Below are 17,823 nucleotides of genomic sequence, written 5' to 3'. Positions count from 1 at the left end.
TAGGCAACTCAACTATCTCACTGCTCTGTGCATGTCTATGAAAGCACTGCGAGTATTGACTTTAGAGTTACAAATAAATTTTAGCAAGTAGAGAGATTTCAAGTATGGACTCCATAAGTAATGAGGATCAACTGTACCAATCCACTCCCCTTTAATACTTCTAGTGATGAGCCCAGTCTCATGACAAACTTTTACCTTGCTGGATAGGTAAAAGTTCAGGGTTTTTGTTTGTTTGTTTGTGGCAGTATCTCGCTCTGTCACCCAGGCTGGAATGCAGTGGTACGGTTTTGGCTCGCCGCAACCTCCGCCTCCTGGGTTCAAGTGATTATCGTGCCTCAGCCACCTGAGTAGCTGGGATTATAGGCACCTGCCGCTGTGCCCAGCTACTTTTTGTGTTTTTTAGTAGAGCTGGGGTTTCACCATGTTGGCCAAGCTGGTCTCGAACTCCTGACCTCAAATGATTCACCCACCTTGGCCTCCCAAAGTGTTGGGATTACAGGTGTCAGCCACTGCACCCAACCTGGATAGTTGTAATGGTTATATTGCACTACCCTCTGCGTCCTGTTATTTCTGGTCATAGATCCTAATTAGGCTTTCTGGACTCTTCCCCCTTCAATATATTATTTGAATTCAGCTGTCTTATATTTACCTTTACCCCCATATTTTCCCCTCTAGCATAAATATTCCCAATTTCTTTGGAAACTTTTGGTTTGCTAAGCACCTTAATTTAAATGAGTGGAACTTATTGTTACAAACTAACATTTCCCCTTCTTTTTACATCTCCTCCCAATAAAAACTGTATCCTCTGTACTCACACTGCCTCACTGTAGTCTACACCTTCAGTTCCAAGTTATTCAGATTTGCCTGTGGGGGTGAGGCAAGGAAAAGGCGAGAGATATGGATAACTTTAAATATACAGAAAGATTGCTTTTTTTTTTCTCTTTCCCATTCTTTCCTTCTCTGTCTCTCTCTTCCCATGTCATCTTTGCTTCTTCATGTTAGCTTCATTCTATAACAGATTTTCTCAGTGTAGTGGAGAATATGGCCACTGAGGGCTCCAGATTTGTATCTTCTACAAATCTACAGAACTACAGTAGAAACAAGGACTTTTCTCTGTCAGTGTCCATGTGTCAATTTAGGGAAGAACTCAGGTACTGTTTGGGTCATATATATAGCCCTGGACCAGTTGCTCTTGCCAGGGGTATGGGAAACTGATTAGCCAGCTTCTGTCATCTGTAGTGACATAAAAGTAGTGGCCCTTGATAGCTTTTCTAGTACCATGTGGATTTCTGGAGAAAGGAATATTCCCAGAGGAAACAGGAGCACCAAACAACAAATATCAAGTATACACATTAAGACAGGTTTTTTTCTTCCCGCTATGTTTAGGGCCAGTAAGATGTCTCTTAAGGACAGTCAGTGTGAATGAAGGGTTATACAGTTTTCAGCTTTGAACAGTATTGGATCAAAATTGATTTTGCTTTTAATATTGACATCTATTATTTCTCAGTGATGGATATACTGTGTTGGTGGGTGTATTGTAGCAGATACTGTTACTTTTTCTTTTTATATATTTAAAGTATTTCATAATTTTAATAAAATAGAAAATTAACTTTGATTTAAGTTGGTGAATAATAACAGATATTTGGGTTATAATTTCCCTTTAGTATTAAGTTAGCTGTAGAAATGGTGTTGTATCTGACCTAGTAACCCATTTGACTTTTTAAAGATGAATTACTAAATTTTTTTTAATGATATGAAAAAATGTAATTTGCTCCCTTTACCTCTTATCAATATATTTATGATACCATAGGTACCTGCAAGGTGTGGAGTTACAGTCCGAGACAGTCTAAAGAAAGCACTGATGATGAGAGGTCTAATCCCAGAGTGCTGTGCTGTTTACAGAATTCAGGATGGGTATGGTTTGTATGTGACGTGAAATTTTGTTTAAAAAGAAAATCACACATTAAACTTCGAAGTTTTCTTAGGATCTTTACCCAAACCTAGGGAATTGAAAGTCTACTTTAGGAAAAAGTATTAAATTAATACTAAGTTAGCCTGAAGAAATATTGTAGGCCATATGAGGAGTTAAATAATTGTATATGACTGTAGTGTTTGTTACTTTGATCAAATGATTTTATTTGGAATTTGAGATTCTTACAATTTTTGAACCATTCAGAGTGTGATTTATTTGGATAATGGACTCTTACCCCCCTCCCACTTTTAATACAAACTCATAGTTTCACAAAAGGTATATCAAAATTAACATTTTATATTGACCTACTTTTCTTTCAGAAAGTGTCTAACATTGTTCCAAGACCCTCACATTTTGAATCCTCTTTTAAAAAAAAAAAAAAATCATTTTGGGGGCATATTGTCCCTGTCCCTTGAGTACTCTTTTTCCTTGAATGGATAGATAAGTCCGTACCTGTGATTTTTTTTTTTTTTTTTTTTTTTTTTGGACCCCAGGAACAATCCATTTTCTGCTGTTGTAGGTCTTTTCTGGAGCTGACTTGAAGAAAAGAGTACATCTCTTTACCCTGCTGTTTGTCCAAGAGTGATACATTTATTTGGGGTAAACTTAAAATTAATTTATTGCCATTTAAATTTCTAACGATGGAATATTAGGGAGCCAAACCTCCCTGTTACTAGCCCCTCGATAACCAATTTTCATATCTTCAGCATGAGGTATGTGAATATTTTTAGGTGTAATAACCAAGAAAAGCTTGTGTCTACATTTTTCAGAGAGAAGAAACCAATTGGCTGGGACACTGATATTTCCTGGCTTACTGGAGAAGAATTGCATGTGGAAGTGTTGGAGAATGTTCCACTTACAACACACAACTTTGTATGTATCTTTACATTTTTTTTGAAATGTCAAAAATGTTCAAATTTTAATGAATGAATTTTTATTTAGGGAATGTGAAATATGGATGAGTAATTTTGGAACTGACATTTTACCTGAGTTGAAATCAGTTGTTTTCTTTAAAAACTTGTATTTAAACGAGTTTAATTTTAATCTTTATACTTTCTTTTTAATTTAAAAAAGTAATATGTATGCATTGTTAAGACAGTTTTGAATAGTGCAAAAGTATGTCAAGTAAAAAAAGTGAAAATACCCTCCTAGAGGCCAACATTTGTTTAGATTAACAGGTTATTGTTCTGTCTTCCAAACTTTTTTCTGTGTGCACAAACGTGTGCTTGTACCTGTAAGCCCAAAGTTTTTTCCTTTCTTTTTTTCTCCCTTTCCTTCATTACTTTCTTTTCTTTTCCCTTTCTTAAATCAAAGTGGAGCCGTGCTATGTGATATTCTTTGCTTTATTTTTTTTTAATTCAACAGGATGTCATGGACATCTTATCATGTCAGTATACCTGGCCTTATTTTAGTATGATTATGTAATAATTCATAAGAATAGGAATTCAGTATATTTAACCATTTCTCTATTGATAGACATTTTAAGTTTTTGTATTATAAAAAATTTGTTACATACAGGGCTAAACAGGGTCTTTCTGCATATATCTTGATACACTTGTACACACCGTTGTGTTTCTGAAGGATAGGTTAATGGAAATAGAATGGCTGGGTATTAAACTCTCCATGAGGCTTTTTTCTTTGTCTGGTTTTTGCATTTGCTAGAACCTAGCATAAGCGTAAGTGTCGACAGCATAAGGCCCGGAATGTGGGACCTTTCCACCTTAGAGATGAGGATCTACATAGAACTTGAGAACCTATCCTCTAAAATGGCAGGCAGAAGCCAAAAGTTGTCTCTCAGTCAGGAATACATTTCTTACTTTTCTCTATATATGGAATTTTGGCCAGAGTTTTTTCTAGGTGGATAATTACTGCTACCCTTTAGGCGTCAAGTGTTTTCCCATGTGTCTTGGTGATTAATCCAGCTGGGCTCTTAAAGCAGATGATTGAGTAGATTATTTCCTTTGGGGTTTATGCTTTCAAGCCTCCATTAGTAGGGAATAACGAAATCATGTTTGTGTTTCTGTAAGGCATTTTTTTGGAGAAGTGTAAGATACACCTAATGTCAATCAAATTTTACTGTGCAGCAAATAATTTTAACATGTTGAATTTTAAGTGGATAAATCTTAACATTTTTATTTAAGTTCTTAAGAATACAAATACAGTTGAGCATACATTTCATACTGATTACTACTCTGTTTCTTAATAATTCTTCTTAGCTAGAAATTGAATATGAGGAGATAAAAGAAAGACCTAAGTTGCTAAGCGTGAGAAAATAGTATTAAAATGATGCCTCAGGAAGGTCCTTGCCACAGAAGGATAGTGAAAGCAAACTGCAGATTGATTCCAGAGTATGGAAATTGTCACCACCCAGTTGGATACCTGCCAGTAAATTTTTATTGAAAACTTTCCATTTGCCAATACCATATCTTACCTAGGGATATGACAAATGAATAAGACAGTGTCACTGCCTTAGAGTAGAGAGAAGATTTAATAAATTGTCATAAACATTCATAATTACTATATATGTATAAAGTTCTGTAGATGCACAGAGATTCCTAACCTGGCTTTTGAGGAGTCAGGAAGGTTTCTCAGAGACAGAAATATCTAAGCTTAGGCCTGATGGATGAAGAAGTAAGTATCAAGTAAAGAGTACCCTAAACAGAGGGAACAGCAAGAAAGCATGTTACCTTTGAAAGTTTTGAGAGAAGTTCAGAATGGATGATACGAGGTTGAAGAGTAGGTTGTTAACAGTATTGTGGGTAGAATAAGAGTTGTGGGTAGAATAAGCAGAGTCCAGCTCATGAAAATCCTTGTAAGCCGTATTAAAGATTTGGATTTTTCTGTAAAATAATTAGAAATGTAATAGTTGTAAGCATGGGGAGAAATGTGATTAGATTTGTCTGTTAGAATGATTGCTCTGAGTGCCATATAGAGGCAAGATCAAAAACCTATGTTCTGCTTAGAAAGGAAAAGTGTTCTTGGCTGTCTTGGGTTTTGCTTGGCTATTCAAGGAGGGCTGCTTATGCCTCATGGTTTCATAGTTATAAAAGCAATCCCTTCAGTATTTCTCTATATCCCAAGAGTCCTTGGGAACTGGGAAGTGGGAAAACAAGATTTGAAACATATATATCCAACCCTTCTCCTTTTTCTACAGACACTCAGTGTCTTCCTTCACACAGCCCCACACCTTACAAATTAATGCATGCAAATTACCTCGACTGTGCCTCTCACTAATTTACCATACATATTTATGGTAAATTAATCAGATACTAGATTAAGTGTAAGCTATGACCCAAAAGAAAGATGTATCTTCCTGTGCTCATCTTTATTGACAAAGGTATACTTACAGATACAGGCATATATTGCTTAAAATTTATGATCAAATGCATATCCACGTTTTCTTTCCTTCAGATGTTTTGGTCACCTACCTACTTGGTTTGGTAAATAACAGCCACATAAAAAATTTTAAAGATTTTAAAATTTCTTATATATCCAGAGACAAATGGAAAAAGAACACAATTAGAAATAGGCACTTACCTGTTTTATAGCCCCTAGAAAGTGATACATAGGAGAAAAGGTGAAGAAAATAAGAGCTACTTTTAAAACTAAATGTCCTCAAAAAGCCAGACTGTATTATATATCAGGATGTAATTTTCTTGAAATATTTTCAATAACTTTCTATTCTTAATGGAACAGAATGTGTAAATAAATGTGTATTGAAAATGGAGTTTTGGCTGGGCACAGTGGCTCATGCCTCTAATCCCTTGAGAGGCCGAGGCAGGCAGATCGCTTGAGCCCAAGAGTTCAAGACCAGCCTGGGTAACATGGCAAAACCTCATCTCTACAAAAAAAATACAAAAAATAGGTGGGCATGGTGGTGTGCACCAGTAGCCTTGGCTATTCACCTTGAGGTGGGAGGATAACTTGAGCCTGGGAGGCAGACTTTGCAGTGAGTCATGATTGTGCCACCATACTCCAGCCTGGGCAACAGAGCAAGACCCTATCAAAAAAAAAAAATAAAAAGAAAAGTAGACTTTTGATGTTGAAATCTATTTAATGTATCGTAAAAGAATTTACATGTAGCAGAATAGATTAGAAAGTTCTAATTCGTGTTGTATATAGTCAGGGTAAGTAGTGTTGTATGAATACAGTTATATATGGAGTCATAATGTAAAATATCATAATTTGTGATTAAAATGTTATTTGTGATTAAAACTCTGAAAAACTGGGCACAGTGCCTCACGCCTGTAATCCCAGCACTTTGGGAGGCTAAGGTGGGCAGCTCACGAGGTCAGGAGTTCAAGACCAGCCTGGCCAGCCTGGTAAAATCCTGTCTCATTTGAAAATCTTGTGAGTTGTAACTGGTTTTATACAAAATATCGAATGGTGGAAATTGTATAATTACAATCATGTAATTAAAAGTATTAACCCCCCCCCAGAAAAAAACCTGTCTCTACTAAAAATACAAAAATTAGCCGGGTGTGATGGTGTGCGCCTATAGTCCTAGCTGCTCGGGAGGCTGAGGCAGGAGAATCGCTTGAATCCAGGAGGTGGAGGTTGTAGTGAGCCGAGATCTTGCCACTGCACTCCAGCCTGGGTGACAGCGAGACTCTGTCTCAGAAAAAAATCTCTGAAAAACTGAAATGAATTAAGAATATAGAGGCCGAGTGTGGTGGCTCATGTCTGTAATACTCTGGGAGGACGAGGCAGGCAGATCACTTGAGGTCAGGAGTTCGAGACCAGCCTGGCCAACATGATGAAACTCCATCTCCATCAAAAAATACAAAAGTTAGCCAGGCATGCTGGTGCCTGCCTGTAGTCCCTAGCTACTCGGGAGGCTGAGGCAGGAGAATCACTTGAAACCAGGAGGCAGAGGTTGCAGTGGGCCGAGATTCTGCCACTGTACTCCAACCTGGGCGACAGAGCGAGACTCCATCTCAAGAATACAGAGCAAAGAACAAATAATGAAATAGAAGTCACCCATGCTTTCACCACTCTGAAATAGCCACTCACATTTTGATATTTATTCTTATATTTTCTTGTTATTATATACACTAAATAAATATATTTTAAGCAATTTCTGGCTTTAGTAGGATAGATTCTTCCTAGTGCAGTTCTGTTATGTGACTCATGTTCTACATCATTTGCCTTTGACATGGAATTCTTACATGTTGCCTTCTAAGTTTCACCTAGAGAAATGTTCACAAATAAGTTTATGTGGCTCAAACATTCTAATCCTCTAAGAAATTGATCATTTGTTAGAAAAAATAGATCTTATTGTCTTTTAGGTGATTTTTCTGTTCCTTATTTTTTTTAGTAAGATTAGGAAGAGCTGTTTCGATTTTCATATGATTACTTACTAGTTTTATAAATAATTGTTTTTACATTTTTATCCAAAGTTAACCATTATGTTTTTGGACCATAGATTGGGGTTCTGATTCTGTCAGCTATTTTGTTTTTGTTTTTGTTTTAGCTATTATGTAGATTATAGTCTCTCTGCCTCCCACTCCCAATTCCACTCTAGAGGAAATCACTTAATTTTTAATGGTTTCTGTTTTAAGCTCTTTTGGTGATTATTTTCATCTTACTAAATACTGTTACACATTGCCTGATGACTGGGATATGTTCTGAGAAATGCATCAATGGTGATTTTGTTATGTACTTAACACAAGCCTACATAGTATAGCCTAACTATACAAGTAGGCTATATGGTAGAGCCTATTGCTTCTAAGCTAATAACCTGTACAGAATGTTACTGTACTGAATGCTGCAGGTAACCTTAACACAATGGCAAGTTTGTGTATCTAAACATAGAAAACGTACAGTAAAAATGTATAAAAGATCAAAAATGGTATACCTGTGTAGGATACCTAACATGAACAGAGCTTTTAAGACTGGAAATTTCTCTGGTGAGTGAGTGGTGAATGAATGTGAAGGCGTAGGACATTACGATCTCTTACTGTAGACTTTATGATAAACATTATACACTTAGGCTACACTACAGTTTTAAAATTTTTCTTCTTAATAAGTTTATAAAGTAAAAAATTTACAGTAAACTAAGGTTTTTTTTAACTTTTGACTCTTGAAATAACAGTTTCAAAAGAGTTTAAAAACATTATATAGCTATACAAAAATATTTTCTTTATGTGCTTATTCTGTAAACTTTCTTTTATTTTAAAAATTTTTAATTTTTCTTTTTTACTTTTTAAACTTTTCTGTTAAAAATGAAGACACAAGCTGCACACGGTGGCTCATGTTTGTAATCCCAGCACTTTGGGAGGCCTAGGCAGACGCATCACCTGAGGTCAGGAGTTCAAGACCAGCCTGGCCAACATGGTGAAACCCTTTCTCTACTGAAAAAATAGGAAAATTAGCCAGGCGTGGTGGCATGTGCCTGTGGTCCCAGCTGCTCAGGAGGCTGAAGCAGGAGAATCACTTGAACCTAGGAGGTGGAGGTTGCAGTGAGCTGAGATCGTGCCATGGCACTCCAGCCTGGGCAACAGAGCCTGACTCTGTCTCAAAAAAAAAAATGAGACACAAACATACACATTAGCCTAGGTCTACACGAGGTCAGGATCTTCATGGTGTCACTAGGCAATAGGAATTATTCAACTCCATTATAATCTTGTGGGACCACTGTGGTATGAAGTCCATGATTAACTGAAGTGTCATTATGTGACACATGACTATAATTATCTTTTAGCCACAATTTCTTGTTTTATTAACTTTAGATTCTATAAGGAATTAGCTCATTTATAGTTCTCCTCTCCCCCAATATTTTTATTAGTAGTAGTTTTTTGGTTCTTCTATTGGGTGCCTTTGTAACTTTAATATATGCCTTTTTTTGTTCCGTCAACACCAGTCAGCATTTCTTAACCTCCCTTCTTTGTATGATAATTAAAGTATACGCTTCTTCTTTTCACCTGTTTCCTCCTCCTTTTCATGTCTACTTTTACTTTTATGTTGCTCGAAATCAGTTGCCAGCCTTTTACTCATTTCTCATTTTTTAACTTCTGAGTTTTTACGTTAGATAGTGGGGTAGGAAATAAATATGTGTAATCCCTCTATTATAATCTTGGACCCCGATTTTCATTTTATTATAGTACTTTAGTATGTGAGTTTCACGATATAAATATATTACAATTTTGTTATTTTAAACAAGAGAGTAGATACGTCAGTTTCTAGAAAGTTTTGTTGTGAGTTTTTGAAGTCTATGATTTTTTACTTTGCAGGTACGAAAAACGTTTTTCACCTTAGCATTTTGTGACTTTTGTCGAAAGCTGCTTTTCCAGGGTTTCCGCTGTCAAACATGTGGTTATAAATTTCACCAACGTTGTAGTACAGAGGTTCCACTGATGTGTGTTAATTATGACCAACTTGAGTAAGTAATCCAAAGATATGTCTTTTCTACCTACCATTTTACACTTAAATTTTCTTAATGTGAAGCTATGATGTCTAAAAGTCTGTGAGGGTTTTTCTTCCATACAGTTGTTATAGAGAATTTTTTTAAGTGTAGTTAGAGAATAATATGTAGAATGGACAGTATTTCTCTCCCAAATTGTAATTCTGGTTCAGCTATACAGTTAATTTATATTTTATATTATCGTTTAACTAATCAAGACCCCTAACCCATAGAAACCATTTTTGGATAGTTTCTAGGAGGAGAGGGAGAGTTGTTTCAATTAAATTAAACATTATGATTTTGTACCACAGATCAGGTGGTCTGATTCTGTTAGCTATTTTGTAAATTATGTTTATATTCTTCGTCTCTCTCATTCATCCCCATTCAGCTCCCTTACCCCAATTTATTTGAGTAAGATGTAAAATTTTTGTATCCAGTATATATCTCTTTCTAAAATTTCTCTTTGCTGTATGCCAGTTTTTCTAATAGATTAGACTGAGTCTGTTATCTCTTTTTGTGTCATTGTTGCTGCTGCTGTTAAAGTCTTACTTTTCTTGATCACCTGAGCAAATAAAACTTAACCCTGTACTTTAAGTAAATTATAATGTCATCTAATTTACAGTAGATACTTTTTCTTCTCATTCTTTAACCATAAAGCATGATTTTCACCTTGTAGTATATAGAAATTTGCTGAATAGAATGATTAGTTTTAAGTTATAAGCATGCCTTTGAAAGTGCAATACAATTTTTTTAAAATAAGCCTTTAGACAAAAATACAACTAATTGAATTTTAACAGTTGTTTCTGAGAATGGAATTTGACCTCGGTTTTTTTGGTTAACTATGTATTTTAGTATATGAAGCTTCTGGGTTTTGCACAAGTTAGGTTTGTTTTGTTTTGCCTCACAGTTTGCTGTTTGTCTCCAAGTTTTTTGAACACCACCCAATACCACAGGAAGAGGCCTCCTTAGCAGAGACTGCCCTAACATCTGGATCATCCCCTTCTGCACCCGCCTCAGACTCTGTTGGGTATGATTTGACTTCTGCTCTTTGGCGACATGTACTTGAACCGCTTTCTTTTGGATCTCCTGGTTAATTAGAAACCTTTCCAATGTTTAAATTGTTAAATTAAGGACTTTTTCCCCAAATAACTTATCGTACCACTCAGATATTTACATGCATTTGGTACAAATAAATGGGATTAAAGCTGACATAGACTATTTCAGAATCAGTCCTGAAAAAAATCAATATCAGGTATGATTTGACTTCTGCTCTTCAGTGACATGCTTCTTGAACTGCTTTCTTTTGGATCTCCTGGTTAATTAGAAACATTTCCAACATTTAAATGCTTAAATTAAGGATTTTTTCCCCAAATAACTTATTTTATCACACCAGTCAGATATTTACATGTATTTGGTACAAATAAGTAGGATTAAAGCTGACATAGACTATTTCAGAACCAGTCCTGAAAAAATCACGCAACAGATCATTTTGAGTCTACACCTTGAGTTCATCTTTTATTAGGTATAGAAGTATATGACTTCCACTTATGAAGAAGCATTGATACATGAGACAATGGCAAACAATGTAAAAATAGTATATAATCTATAATTTATGATGGAGTATATTAAACTATGTGATGAGGACATAAATGTATTCATGTTTACAGAAGGAAGAATAGTGAGAAAAAGAATGCTCAGGAAAACTTAATGAAGAAGGTGGGATTTCAACTAGACTTTAAAGAATTACTACAATCTGAACGGGCCTAGGGAATAGAAGCATGGTGAGAGGGGAATGGAGAAACAACAGATATAAAGGGAATAAACAGATATAAAGGGAATGAAGATGTTAGGTTTAGGAGCTAGTAAAGAAAGGTTTATCTAACTTAAGAAGTACCATGTGTAAAACCAGGTTATAGAGAGTCTTTTAATTGAGGCCAGAATTTAGACTTGAAGGTCTTTAAGCAGATTACTAACTTGATGAAAATGGCTTTAAAGAAAAAATCAATTAGCAGTGAAATACAGATGGATTGACAGAAAATTTAGTGTGAAGAAGGCCAACCTAGGATGTTGTTGATAGTGAAAACTGAGAGGCTATGAAGACGAGTTCAAGTGCTAGATGTATGGAAAAGGGATAGATATTCATAAAGCATAAAAGAAAAAAATGAACAGTATTATTAATCAGTTGTGGAGGGTAAAGCTGAGAAGTGACTTTAAAAATAATGCAAGGGCAGCCAGACGCGGTGGTTCACGCATGTAATCCCAGCACTTTGGGAGGCTGAGACAGGCAGATCATGAGGTCAGGAGTTTGAGACCAACCTGGCCAACATGGTGAAACCCTGTCTCTACTAAAGATACAAAAAAAATTAGCTGGGCATGATGGTGCGCACCTGTAATCCCAGCTACTCAGGAGGCTGAGGCGGAGGATCACTTGAACCTGGGAGGTGGAGGTTGCAGTGAGCCAAGATCACACCATTGCACTCCAGCCTGGGTGACAGGTGAGATTCTGTCTCAAAAAAATAAAAATAATGCAAAGGGCATCGTATATTTAAGCTTCATAGTAGGAAATAAAAAGGAAGACAGAATAAAGATGACTTAAACGGGCATCAGTTTACTTTGGAACATTTCTCGAACTCCTGGCCTCAGGTGATCTTCCTGCCTCAGCCTCCCAAAGTGCTAGAATTACAGGCATGAGACACTGCACCTAACTAGCTTTGGAACATTTTTGACACAGGTCTATGTACTCTTTCACATTGAATTTGGGGCAGCGTTATTTAGGCTGTGTCTGCAAGCACATGCTTTTAAAAAAAAAAAAAAAAAAAGGCCGTGCGCGGTGACTCACTCCTGTAATCCCAGCACTTTGGGAGGCCGAGGCAGACAGATCACGAGGTCAGGAGATCAAGACCATCCTGGCTAACACGGTGAAACCCCATCTCTACTAAAAATACAAAAACAAAATTAACTGGGTGTGGTGGCGGATGCCTATAGTCCCAGCTACTCAGGAGGCTGAGTCAGGAGGATGGCGTGAACCCAGGAGGTGGAGCTTGCAGCGGGCCGAGATCACACCACTGCACTCCAGCCTGGGTGACAGAGCAAGACTCCGTCTCAAAAAGAAAAAAGAAAAAAGAAAAAAAAGTCCCCATACAGCATTCTGTTCTAGAATATTCCTGAGATGTTAAGATTAGAAATATTTATTGTCAGTTTTAACCCTACTTCCTCCCACTCTTCACAATGTAATGCTATTTCTTTAGATTTCTACCTAGAGAAATCTTTTCAAAATCAGTTGACATTTTCAGTACAACTTTGTAATTTTTACAAAGCCAACCTTTCTGGTGATCTCATAGGTTAGAAAATTTTGCAAAAGAATTTTGTATGGAGCAGTGAGTATACTTACCTATTTGGAACACTGGAAAATGCAGCCGTTGTGTTCTCTTGTCGGGTTTTAGTGTTCTAGTGGAGTCATTTTATTCTCGTTGGCTCTATCACTACTTGTGTGCAACTGTGTTTTTTAGATGGTCAAATCAAAATGTTCTTATTATTTGGTTGGTTTTTAATTAATCTTTTGGTTATAATATTTTCTCCTGACAGATTCTATAGACCATGATGCCTTTCTAATGTCAGGTCCCAGTTCTGTGAGCAGTTACAAAACACCCTAATGAAATTAGCTTGGCTTCTCTGAAGGTTTATAATGGTAATGATCCAGGACGTTTGCCTTCCAGTGAAGGAATGCTATCTTAAAATTAAGAAACCATTTGCCTGTGCCATGAATATTTTATTGGTAACTGAACTGAGATAGATTCTGATCTTGAACAAATGATAAGATGTTCAACTTCTCTGTAAGTCATTTTCCTGATGTTTTTATGACATAACTCCGTATGGTTGTCTCTGTAAAGATAGAAGCCAATCTTGTTCAGTATCAAAACTCTTTTGCAGTTTGTTACTAGTCCTGATAACAATAATAATGGTCATGAAACAAGTGTAATAATGGATGTAATCAAGAATACTGGAGAAGCAATATATTGCCCAGTTTTGAATACAAAGTGAGAGATACCTCTTTTTCTACTTTTTAAAAATGCTGTAGAATATATAAATTTATGAGAGGTCAACATTTAAAATGTATGTATCACCAAACCAAAGTTTTCAAAACTTTTAAATATTCTAGATTAAGAATGAGATCTAAACTAACTGGTAATGTGCTGAAGGGTATTAGAATTAAAATTCCTTTTGTCTTTAATTTGGTACTGCTTTAAAGAGGTTTACTGCAAGATAGGTACAGGTATCATTGGGAGAAAGCCAGTTTGCTGACTGCCAAGATAATTCATAGGGTATAAGTTACCTTGGTTAGTGGAAAGATTTCCCAGTATGGTAATGTAATTTTATCAATTCCCAGAAATGATGAGATTAGGAGTTATACTGGTTTGTATTAACTGAAATCAGAAAAAAAATTTAATCAGGATACCAGGTAATATTTTTCAGTGAAAAATATACCTGTTATGTAAATTAGACTTCTTGTGTCGTGTGCACCAGCACTCACTCTTCTTTTGTAAGAGATTTATGGGAAATCAAATTATAATCAGAAGACTGTTTTCGTTAAGCATAGAATTAGGACATGGCTGAGATAATTCAGTGACATCAGATTATGATCACTTCAAGTGTTCCCTTGTACTTGCCCTGAAAGCTAGAGAAGTTGACTTGGTGGACCAAGGCACAACTATTAGATACCAACTACCAAATTGAGTTTCTCTGATTTTGTATAATATGCAGATATCATCATTTTCTAATATGTGCATTCTTTAGATATGATAGTGAAGTCTCTTAGATTAAATCTGGTTTTTGTTTTTCTTCTGGACCAATGTCTTTTGCATACTTATCTCTGATTTGTTACCTACTACATGTTTCTGTCATATTCCTAACTTGGTGAGTTTCAGAAGTGACTTACTGCCGTCTCTGCCTATCCCAGATCAATTATTACAGTAGACTATCTTATGCAATTCTAGTTAATTCATACTTTTTCCAAATTTAAGCCTTTTTTTTTTTTAAGATGGAGTCTCACTTTGTCACCCAGGCGAGTGCAGAGACGTGATCTTGGCTCACTGCAGTCTCTGCCTCCCTGGTTCAAGTGATTCTTGTGCCTCAGCCTTCTGAGTAGCTGGGATTACAGGCCCTTAGTACTACACCCAGCTAATTTTTGTATTTTTAGTAGAGACGGGGTTTTACTATGTTGGCCAGGCTGGTCTTGAACTCCTGACCTCAGGTGATCACCTGCTTTGGCCTCCAAAAGTGCTGGGATTACAGGCATGAGCCACTGCACCTGGCCTGCCTTGAGACTTTAAATCAGCCTGTAAATAGTTGTCTGACAGTCAGTGGCCTTTCTAAAACTTTATTGACTAATGTCATTTTTGCATTCTTTTTCCTGCTCCTAAAATTTTCTAGCTATAGACATATATTTGGCTACCTAAAGCAAAAATAAAGACAGCTCTGTCACAAACCAAAAATTTCTCAATAATCAGAAAAAATAAAAAGGACCTAGGTGGAACATGCTAATTTTCCTAAAGGCTTGTTTCTTACCTATAATTGTCATTGAGCTGATACCAATTTTTTTTAGTACATAGTGTTTTATTATTTGCATATCAATTCTAAGTGGATTCATTTCGTTAATATAAACACATGAAGTCAAAACTTCTTTACCTATCTTTAATAATATGCTTCAAAGAAGTAAAACTGTGAACTGGTGTGGTTCAGATTCTGACACGTTTTATTCAGAGGCTGACTTTCACTGTTAGGCTTCCTTTGCTCTTCAAACCTTTATCCATTCCTTTCCTACTAAATTTTTTTTCCCGTTCCTCACGTCTCACAAAAGTGTCTTTTTATCCCCTCAACATTGTCCTTCTAGCTGTGTCTTAGTAACCACTAACTAATGCTATATATAATAATAATTAGTTTGCATAAAATAGGGTGGAATGATAACCAATATGTGAAGAAAGCTTATTGGCAGTTAGCCATTCATTGGTCCTGATGGAGTTAAGTGAGACAGCTTACCTCATCTATCAAGTGACACTCATTTCCCCATTCCTAGGATACCCTTTCTGAGGGGCTAGATCCTTCCAAGTGTTTGCAATCTAGTCTCAAAACTTTAGTGTTCTCTGTGAGTGCCAGGTTCATTTTAGGGTGAGATATCATAGACTGTGTTATTTAGCTACCATACCGAAATAGGTATGTAACAGATTTTGGTGATTTTCCAAATAGCATACAAATGTAACATTTTGATGGTTTTCCAAATAGCAGTTTTCAAAGATATTTGCTTTAGTGGTTAATATATGATTCTCTTGTGTCTCTGTTATCAATAATGGGCATGATAAAAAATCCAGAATATGAGCGATATTGGCACTCTGAGGATCATCTTCTGAATTTGGAAAGGATTTTTCAATATTGTTCTGGATTTTCATTCAACTCCTGTAAAGGAACAAGTACATCATTCAGGTCCTGAAATATGCATGTGTATTCTCAAAATGTTTATAATTTCTTAATATGTAAAATTTTCATTTTAGTAAATTCAGATGTCAAAACAGTGTTAGAAAAAAATGGCAAATTATATTCAGTCATTCTCAGAGCATTTTTGTATAACTTTAAAGGTTGAACTTCTTCAGTTGATGGCCACAGGTAATTTCTAGCCATATGTAAATTTCCCTAGTGTTTTCTAGATAAGAATCAGTGTTCTTATCATTGATAGTTCCTGGAGGGCCTACTTGAGCAAAGCATCTTTGGCAGTGTTGGATTTTTAAATTAATACTTTTAAAAGTCATTACTGCTAGGTTTTTAATGCTTTAATGAGTTTGAGAATATAAAAACAAGAAAATCCTTCTGTCTTCCTTTTTAAATATTATTACCTTTATATAGTTACTCTGAATCTTATCTTCCAATGACTTCATTTTTCCAGGCCCCAAATTCTCACCAGTCCGTCTCCTTCAAAATCCATTCCAATTCCACAGTCCTTCCGACCAGCAGATGAAGATCATCGAAATCAATTTGGGCAACGAGACCGGTCCTCATCAGCTCCCAATGTGCATATAAACACAATAGAACCTGTCAATATTGATGTAAGTATCCAGCATTGCTAGAACTAAAAAAAATCAAGTATGTATCTTTATTTTTCTGCTGTAATTATAACTTAGATCAGAAATAAGTGCCATTTTTCATTTATCACAGTTTTAAGTGATAAGCTTCTTGTGAATCACAAATCAGAAAAGCTTCTGGTTTCTCTCTGATGGCATTAAATACTTCACTGACACCGAGTTATACAGTCACTCTGATTTTTTTCCCTTATGATACTATCTCTGTAAAAGTCATCTTCAAATGAAAATAGTTTAAATATCAAAGGACTGATAGAAGCCCTTGGCAGAATTAAGTTCTTTTATAAAAGTGATTGTGCTATAAGAGGTGGATATGAAATTAAGAATTTCAGGCCAGGCATAGTGGCTCATGCCTGTAATCCCAACACTGGGAGGCCAAGAGGGGTGGCATGCTTGACCCAGAAGTTAGAGACCAGCCTGGGCAACATAGTGAAACCCCATCTCTACCAAAAATAAAACAAATTAGCCATGCATGGTGAGGCATGCCTGTAGTACCAGCTACTCTGGAGGGTGAGGTGGGAGGATTGCTTGAGCCCAGGAGGTCAAGTCTGCAGTGAGCTATGATTGCACCACTGCACTCCAGCCTGAGCAACAGAGTGAGACCCTGTCTCAAAAGAAAAGAATTTCAATTTGTGCTATCATAAGCTTGGCATTATGACCAACAAAAACTTGATTCTCTCTGTGTTTATTTTAAAATTAGCATATAGTTGGAACTATAAATTTTATTAAATATTAATATAAAAGAAAAACTGTATTATAAATTTTAATTTTGTTATTTTAGATAAATTTGCAAATCAGACTTTCTTCCCACTTTTTACTAAGAAATTTTCTCTATTTTTATTGGATTCATTTTAAGTGACTTTTTTCTAGTACTAGTTTTCCTTAACTAGTAAGGTTCACCTCTATCTAGCAAGACCTAAAAACAAAGGAAGAAAGGGGAAAAGGAGAATGTGTTATAAGAAATTGAACCATATGGGCCGGGCGCGGTGGCTCACGCTTGTAATCCCAGCACTTTGGGAGGCCGAGGCGGGCGGATCACGAGGTCAGGAGATCGAGACCACGGTGAAACACCGTCTCTACTAAAAAAATACAAAAAATTAGCCGGGCGTGGTGGCGGGCGCCTGTAGTCCCAGCTACTCGGAGAGGCTGAGGCAGGAGAATGGCGTGAACCCGGGAGGCTGAGCTTGCAGTGAGCCGAGATTGCGCCACTGCACTCCAGCCTGGGTGACAGAGTGAGACTCCGTCTCAAAAAAAAAAAAAAAAGAAATTGAACCATATGTCCAGGTTAGAGTTGTTTTCAGTCTGTCCAAAATTGCAACCTT

The 17,823-nt window shown here is 36.3% G+C and overlaps 1 protein-coding gene across 11 annotated transcripts in view; it reads left to right on the top strand.

Moving 5' to 3' along the window:
- The window catches only part of BRAF (B-Raf proto-oncogene, serine/threonine kinase), a 208,738-nt gene that overhangs the window by 122,080 nt on the left and 68,835 nt on the right, over positions 1-17,823 (top strand). For 10 of the 11 annotated variants that reach the window (XM_055284224.2, XM_055284221.2, XM_055284219.2 and 7 more), the window contains 5 exons: positions 1,811-1,914; positions 2,743-2,845; positions 9,205-9,353; positions 10,282-10,401; positions 16,309-16,468. In XM_055284224.2, the coding sequence (XP_055140199.1) occupies positions 1,811-1,914; positions 2,743-2,845; positions 9,205-9,353; positions 10,282-10,401; positions 16,309-16,468 (636 nt within the window). Of the gene's footprint in view, positions 1-1,810; positions 1,924-2,742; positions 2,846-9,204; positions 9,354-10,281; positions 10,402-16,308; positions 16,469-17,823 lie in introns of all 11 variants that reach the window. The other variant, XM_055284218.2, reaches the window with a different exon arrangement.

The sequence above is a fragment of the Symphalangus syndactylus genome, chromosome 6, assembly GCF_028878055.3.
Source record: "Symphalangus syndactylus isolate Jambi chromosome 6, NHGRI_mSymSyn1-v2.1_pri, whole genome shotgun sequence".
NCBI classification, from domain to species: Eukaryota; Metazoa; Chordata; class Mammalia; order Primates; family Hylobatidae; genus Symphalangus; species Symphalangus syndactylus.
The sequence above is the reverse complement of the archived record's forward strand: the minus strand, read 5'-3'. Positions and strand labels throughout refer to the sequence as shown.